The 7,366-nt window shown below is 49.0% G+C and overlaps 1 protein-coding gene across 2 annotated transcripts in view; it reads right to left on the reverse strand.

Annotated features, from left to right (window-relative positions):
• Window positions 1-7,366, reverse strand: part of pcnx1 (pecanex 1) — a 35,262-nt gene that overhangs the window by 20,461 nt on the left and 7,435 nt on the right. For both annotated transcript variants that reach the window (XM_056393487.1, XM_056393486.1), the window contains exons 5-8: window positions 6,616-6,681; window positions 4,818-6,524; window positions 3,411-3,540; window positions 865-1,058 (exon numbers count right to left, since the gene is read on the reverse strand). In XM_056393487.1, coding sequence (XP_056249462.1) covers window positions 865-1,058; window positions 3,411-3,540; window positions 4,818-6,524; window positions 6,616-6,681 — 2,097 coding nt within the window. The remainder of the gene's footprint in view (window positions 1-864; window positions 1,059-3,410; window positions 3,541-4,817; window positions 6,525-6,615; window positions 6,682-7,366) is intronic.

The following is a 7,366-nucleotide window of genomic DNA, read 5'->3' on the forward strand; positions in this document are numbered from 1 at the left end:
TTTTGAATACGTGATGGAAAATCAGAGATAAAAGGTAAAACTCTAACTAACTAACTAACTGTTACTTGATGTAGAAATACACAGAGAGAAGGTAAGCTGCTTAGCCAACTATGACCCAAAAACATTGCCCAGTGTGATGTAACAAATATGGCAAGAAGAAACGGACAGAAAACGTGTCCAAGGCATCTCTCAGATATTCCTCTTGTTTGTCAGATCAAGAATTGAAGGTTTATTCCCTTATTTTGGTTGCTAGGGAGGTTTGTGCAACAAAAACAGACGTTCAGGAATTTGGGAGAGCACTTTGTTTTATTTAAGGATATTTGATAAGGCATGACCCACTGTGAAATTCATCTCCTACGAGGAAATCTTCACAGAACTACAGGAAAATATTCTCTTAAGATGCTTCTCTAATCACATGGACGTTGGAGTCGCTGTCCAGGAATCAGAATCATAAACACTGTGATTACAATCACAGGAACACTCAGACAGTCTCACAACAACAATCTGATCAGCTCAGATTATGAGTAATGATCCAGATGTCACCTGTATGTTTTCACATTCACGCCCTAGAGACATCAGCTGAACATGTTCATGTGTCAACAGTGACTCTGGTGTGAGCGCCGTGACCAAAGGTAACATCTCCGTCCAGGTGAGGTCAGGTGTTGGCTACAGACTCAGGTAAAAGGATAATGGTGCTCGAGCAATTCCAAACCATCAAAGCCACTGCAGCAACTTTCTAACCAAAGTCTATCAAACCAGAACAACCATGAACAGTCATGTGATGAGACACATGATCTCCTGCCACATACTCCTCCATGAGAAACTCCTCCATCTTAACACCTCCGCTATCAGTGCACTCCCTACCGAAGTCGTCCTGTAAGCTGGTGGCACCCACGGTTGAGGCCTTGTCCTGAGAACCCTCCAGGTGTGTGCTTCCATTCCTGGCCAGCAGGGAGGCGCTCGCGCTCAGCACTGTCACCTGGGACGGGGTTCTGGATGGCTGACTTTTCACCTGGGAAGTAGAAGGCTGGGAGGCCTGGCTGAGAGCCTCCTGAAGACTGTTGGGGGAGAAGGGAGAAGGGGAGGATATGAGAGGGGGGGATACTGCTTATATACATCATCATCACAGGGGAGGGGGATGACACAGGTGTTTTCACAGTAGAGGGATTTCAGGTGACGTGATGTCACAGTGGAGGTCAGCAGCAAAAATGCCTGGAGTGACTTTAGTGTCCTCTCATTGTAATTCCTGAACTCTTTAATTTAACACACATGAACTGCACACGTAGTGGAGGCTAGAGACTAAAATGTACCTACAACACATCATCACCATTTCTATCACTTTGTTTGTCATGTAGTTTCCGCGCTGCAGAGTGAGACCTCCATGACGGCACCAGACATGGAGGAGAGCCTGAAGGTGAAATGTTAACCCTCTGAGGTCGACGGATGTTTATATTAATATCTTTGTGATGACACAGCGTAGAAATGTGGTTTACATGTTAGAATGTGCAGACGCTCCACTTTCCGTTTTGTAATCTTGCAAGATCTTACGTGGCTAGAGCTAGAAAGCCTCTAAAATCTGGTTAAACACTCCAACTCTATGGTGTTAAAAAAATTATTTTTGGCATTTTTATATATCTAATTACTATTTTACTCACATACTGCACTATTTTTATGAACCTGAGACATGGATGAACCATTTCAAGCATCAAAACAATTCAGTCACATCAGTAAAGGTTTGTTTTCACAACAGATTTGAAGAATTTAAAAAACTGGGCTTCAGTTTTTCAGCATTTGGGTCTAGTCTTTTAGTCTTTGTTTAAGAAACACTTCAAAAAGCTATGAAGCAAATATAAAGTGAGTCTTCATAGTTTTGATCAGAACGTGTTCAAAGGAAAATCTAGCAGAGTGAGAGTCACTGATGAATTCAGGGGACTACAGTTACAAAGATCCACTCCTCTTCATAAATATTGTATGGAGTTTGTTTTAAGAAGTCATAACACTGAAAACTACGTGACGAAGCAAAAGGCATCCAGTGCCACTGAGAAGGTCAAAAAGTATGAGGAGTGAAGGGACAGGGTGGAGAGATCGGTGCAAGAGGGAACGACTTTGCATTTTGAAACTTTATTGACCCCTGGCACGCTGCACCTTCGCTTTCCTCGATCAACATTTTCAAGGCTCAGCATTTGGAAATGTGACTGTGAAACACAGAGCCTTGGCTGGAGGTGAAGAGCTCCTGGAACCTGTGAGTTCTACAGACGCACATCCACAGCATAAGACCAGTGGGACATCAACAGCGAGCTGTATGTTATTTACAGTGAGACTGTGGGTTTTAAGATGGAAGGGAGGGACACACACAGTTCTAGCATGGTGTCTGTAAAACTCCTGTCAGGTCAACAAAGGTTCAAACACAGCTCTGTCTCAGGAGGACTTTGGTTCTTAAACTTAGAGCTGACTTTGGACCTGTTCAGACCTGCTATTAACATGTGTCTTCAGTGATCCAATCAGTGATCAGCTCTGAGTTCGTCAGTTCACACCTGGATTTAAAATGTGTCTCATGTGACCACTTGTGGTCAGATCTCACTTCCTGCCTGATATGCAAATAAACAGGTATGTGTTGTGGTTTTTTGCCAATCAGACAGAAGGGTCTGTTGTCAGTGTGGTCTGAGCGATCGGATATCAGAGTAGTCCTCGGTGTGTCTCCGGTGTGTTCACACCTGAACTTACAGCTGACCGCTGGTGATAAGATCACCTGAGACAGAGGTTAATACCAGGTCTGAACAGGGCCATAAAGTGAGGGAGTTGGAGACACGCCCAGTTTCATATCACACAGAACTGCTGTAATGAGGCTTTACACAACATTAGACTGACTGGAGAAAAGGTCCATCATCATTATAATGTGAAAATGTTTGTTAAAAGAAAAACTAGTGGAAATCTATAAGTAACTTTTCCTGTGAGTTCCAGTGTTGAACTGAAGAGCAGCGAGAGACTGTCAGTTCAGAACTACTAAAACAGTCAGCGCCCGTGTGGACTTTGATTTTGAAAAAGATCAATATCATCTTCATCTCTCTCCTTAGTAAGGTCGCTCAGTCATGAGAGACAGCGGGACGTCTGCAAACAAACCACGCTCAGCTCTGAGAGGAGACGCGACGTGGATCAGTCGGCTTGTGAGGACTCCGTTCTGTGATCCACCATCAAATGTGGAATTTAAGAGATTAGATGTTTGATAACAGGATGAACAGAGGGAGGTCTCCAGAGAGGGAGGACCAAAGACATCACATGCAGAGTGGAGACACCCGTCCACTGATAGATGATGTCATGCACAGCAGAAGACGCTGATGTTGCTCCTGGTAACATGCTCATACCAGGCAACACAACGACAGACATGACTCCCTGCTCCATGCACGCCGTACCTGAGAGGAGATCCAATGAGAGAGGTGGGTGGGGTGGGGTTACTCCCTGCGTTGTGTCGCCGCCGCACTGCCTGCCGACGAAACGTGCTACGCTCACGCCGAAATACGACCGTCTCCTCGCTCCCCGGGGCTGTTATGGTGAGAGACATGATTGGCCAGTCAGACTGGATGGTTCCTGTGTTTGGAGCTGTATGTGGACACCACTGGGCCGTGATGTTTCCACATGTTAAACTGGGGTTCAGCTACATTTCAAAAACAAAGCAACAACAATGACAAACTGCTGCTTCAGCTTCAGACTGATGAAGATGAGAGACACCATGTAAAAATACCTGTCACTATCTCCTCTGTAACTGAGGCAGACTCTCTCTGTCACACCACGTGTTAGCATTCATCATAATAACATCACTGTCACAAACATGTCTGCTGGAGAGACGCCGTGTGTTTACGTCTCATTTCATTCTTGCCATTAAACCTGTGGTTTAACAGAAGGCTGTAGCTAAAGCTAGGTAACTCTAGCTACATTTAGCTAGCATTAGCTAGCTGTGAGACTGAAGTGACAAACCCTTAAACCCTAAATTAGACAAGGGTGAACGTATCAGTTGTATTTTGTATGAGAAGGAATGTGCTGATGAACTCTTCAGCACAACAAACATTTCCAACTAACATTCCCACCAACAACTTCAAGTCAAGAAACATTTTCACCAACAGCGTCATCTGTGCTAGATGTTAATGTCAGTGTGACGTAGCTCAGACTGGACTTCATAAAAACATGAATAGATAAAATCAACAAAGAGAGCAGGGATCCAAGAGAAGAAATGACTAATCATGAGACGTTAGTGTACAACAGCTGACATGTCCACACATCTGCCTCTAATGTATATTCCAGGAATGGTTCACTCCATAAAGACACACTGAGAACCAGCATCATTAAGCATGGTCCCAACACACAGAAGCCAAAGAACAAGAACCTGGTGAAAATTAAATCAGCCTGTAAGTCTGAGACTGTGGGGGAGGGGATGTCTATTAGACTCAGAGTGTGTGACACTAATAAGAGAGCTGCTGTTTGTCTAAGCTCAGCACAAAGCACACACTGTGCCATCATGCTGATGCTAACAGTGAGCTACACAGGGAACACTAGGCCTGGGTCAGCACCACACACACACACACACACACACAACACACACACACACACACACACACACACACACACACACACACACACACACACACAATCCTTCAGTTATTGCTTAAATATAAAATAATCAATAAATATGAAACCCAGCCTCATGACGGAGCCTGTTTCTGTCAGGGACCATATCAGTGTAACACAGTGCTGTGCATAATTGACAGTAGCTTTACGTGGGGACAGGCTATGTTCAGTGTGTGAGCGCTGTGTATGGTACGCACCCCGCAGCGAAGCAGCAGTGGCGTCCTGAGGCTCGGTGAAGGCCGCCTGGTTGGGCAGACTGTTTCTGGAGCGGGTAACCGACTCCAGCTGGGAGGCCCGACCCAGCAGGGACGCCGCATCTAGGACTTCCCCTTCTTTGGCTTCCAGGTCCGACTTGGAGGTGGTGAGGGGCCGAGGCCCGGCCGGAGCTCCAAGCCGGCCGGGGTCGTTAAGGCAGGCGGCCGTACCACTGTCCAAACTCAACACTCTTGCATGTGTTTTGGCACTGCCTGTGCTGGGGGTGCGGCGGGAGTTGCGGCGCCTCCCTCCGGATCGAACTCCTGCCTCAGATCCTGCCACAGCTTTTACTGTGGAGGAGGGGGGGGGGGCTGCAGTGTGCTTGGCCTTCAGGGCCCGGTAGCGGCCCTCTGGTGAGTGGCAGGAGCGAGAGGTGGTGCTAGATGAGCTGTCTGTGCTCAGGTGGTGGGTGGAGTGGAGACTGGAGGCACAGCTTAGTTCACTCTGATCACTGGAGTCCTCCCCCCCCCCCCCAGTGAACACAGCACTACAAGGCTTGGCCGTGCCGCGTAGAGACATATAGTCCCGGTGACGGCTGGCGTCAAAGCTGCTCGCCCTTTTCTTGCCCGTCCGCCTTCGTCCACTGCGCCCGGTCGACAGGGAGGAAGTTCTCTGAACAATGTTGGCTGACTGTGATTGAGCGTCGACTTTGCCCTGCTCCTGCTCCGTGGCGGGTACATCTGTGGAGCCGTCAGCGCTGGTCCTGATCCCAGGCTCTTCAAGCAGTTCTTGGGTTGCAGAGGACGGAGAGTCAGCAGCTTGTTTAGCGGTCAGCTCGTTGGCGTGAGGGTTTTTATTGGCCTCCCTGGAGGGAAGGTTGCCGAGACCTCGAGAGCTGACGCTGCCGAGGCTCGTAGTTCTGCCGTCTGCAGGAGCAGGCGTGGCGTCGCCCCTGTTCCGAACACGCTCGTCCCCTGACAGCGACAGCAGGCTCTCCACATGTGTGGAGCTGGTCTGCTCGCTGTGGAAGCTGCTCACCGTGCTGTTGGTGTCCCGGTCTGTCCCGCTGCAGTAGCTCTCAGTGGAGCCACTACTGCGAGTACTCAGGCTCCTCAGGCTGTCAGCACTGCGCTCCCCTCCCTGGGACTTTCCTCCTCCACCAGAGCTTTTCCCAGCACCACCCACCTCCACCTGGTAGAGTCCTGAGCTACCTTCTCCTGCCTCTCTGGAGGCGGAGCGAGCGACTCTGCGCTGTTCCTTGTGTCTGTAACACTCTATTCCAGATGTGGATGGCACAGCTGGGTCCTGCTGGTACAGCCGCTCAGCCCCCTCCCTGTCACACACCCCCGGCCTGTGTGGTCTGGCGGTCTCCAGCTCACACACGGGGTCGAGGCCGCCTCTTCTGGGCGGTGGGTACAGAGCAAAGTCTGGTAGACACGGGTCAGGGAAAGCAGAACCCGCTGAGCTGGAGGTCCGAGGCAGGCCGCGAGAACGCAGCTCTTTCCTAAAGGTCTGAGATTGCATGGAGGCGTGAGAGGTCCCATCTGTGTCACAGGAGGAGTGAGACAGGCTGAAGTGATAAGCAGCAGAGGTACAGAGATCCGCAGGCTCCCGGGACAGCTCTGAAGGACACAAGGAGGTGGACGGCTGCAGGGAGGCGAAGGAGTCGTTGGGAACAAGGCAGTACATCTTGGCGTCTGACAGCAGATCTACATGGACAGCAGGAGATGAAACAGTGAGGGCAGAACAGTCTCTCACACTGAGGCTTTTTGCTTCTACGTGAATGTCATGCATCTTTACCGTGGTCATGACTGCAGCTCTCAACCAGAGTCAAACTGATGTCGTCTGAGGTCTTCCCCACGTCTCCTGCAAAGATAGGAAGCAATTAAGAGACGACACGTTCAATCAATTATTAATCCATTTCCAAGGTCCATCCCTGGACACACACGGCTGTCGTCTACAGGGGACAAAGACACAGACACTCCTGCCATCTTCAAGAAACACCACTCCTGAGACACGGATCCACCAGAACGGAGCTGTGAGCTGCTCTCAACAGACGCTCTGATGGAAACCCTCCAGGTTCCTCTCTGCTGTCAGACTTCCTGTCTTTGGTGGACAGTCTGAGTCGAGGGAACCCGCCACAGGAAGAAGATTAAAAAGCTAAAGCCCAGCAGAGCCCCTCGTCCTATTTCAAACCACTTCCTGTCATCAGCTAATCAGAATGGCATTGGACAGACTGAATTATTCAGATGACACTTTCACTACGATGAACTAAAACAAAGCCACACTTCATTTATTGTCTTTTTCTCCCTCTTCCAACAGGAGTTGGTGGAGAATAACTCCCATGCTTCATCTCACAGTGCGTTAGTCTTTTTTCCACACTCAGCAGTGCCTGTCTGAAGCTGCCTCGTCTCAGTGTGACTGCTGAGGTCATGGTAATGCTGAGTCAGACTACATCTCCTGAGCAGCTGGGGCGATCATGGGCAGAGATGTGGTGAGTCCAGAAATAGAGAATGCATCACAGAGAAGACGTTTAATGTGCCTGTGATGG

Source organism: Seriola aureovittata, chromosome 13 (genome assembly GCF_021018895.1).
Source record: "Seriola aureovittata isolate HTS-2021-v1 ecotype China chromosome 13, ASM2101889v1, whole genome shotgun sequence".
Taxonomy (NCBI): domain Eukaryota; kingdom Metazoa; phylum Chordata; class Actinopteri; order Carangiformes; family Carangidae; genus Seriola; species Seriola aureovittata.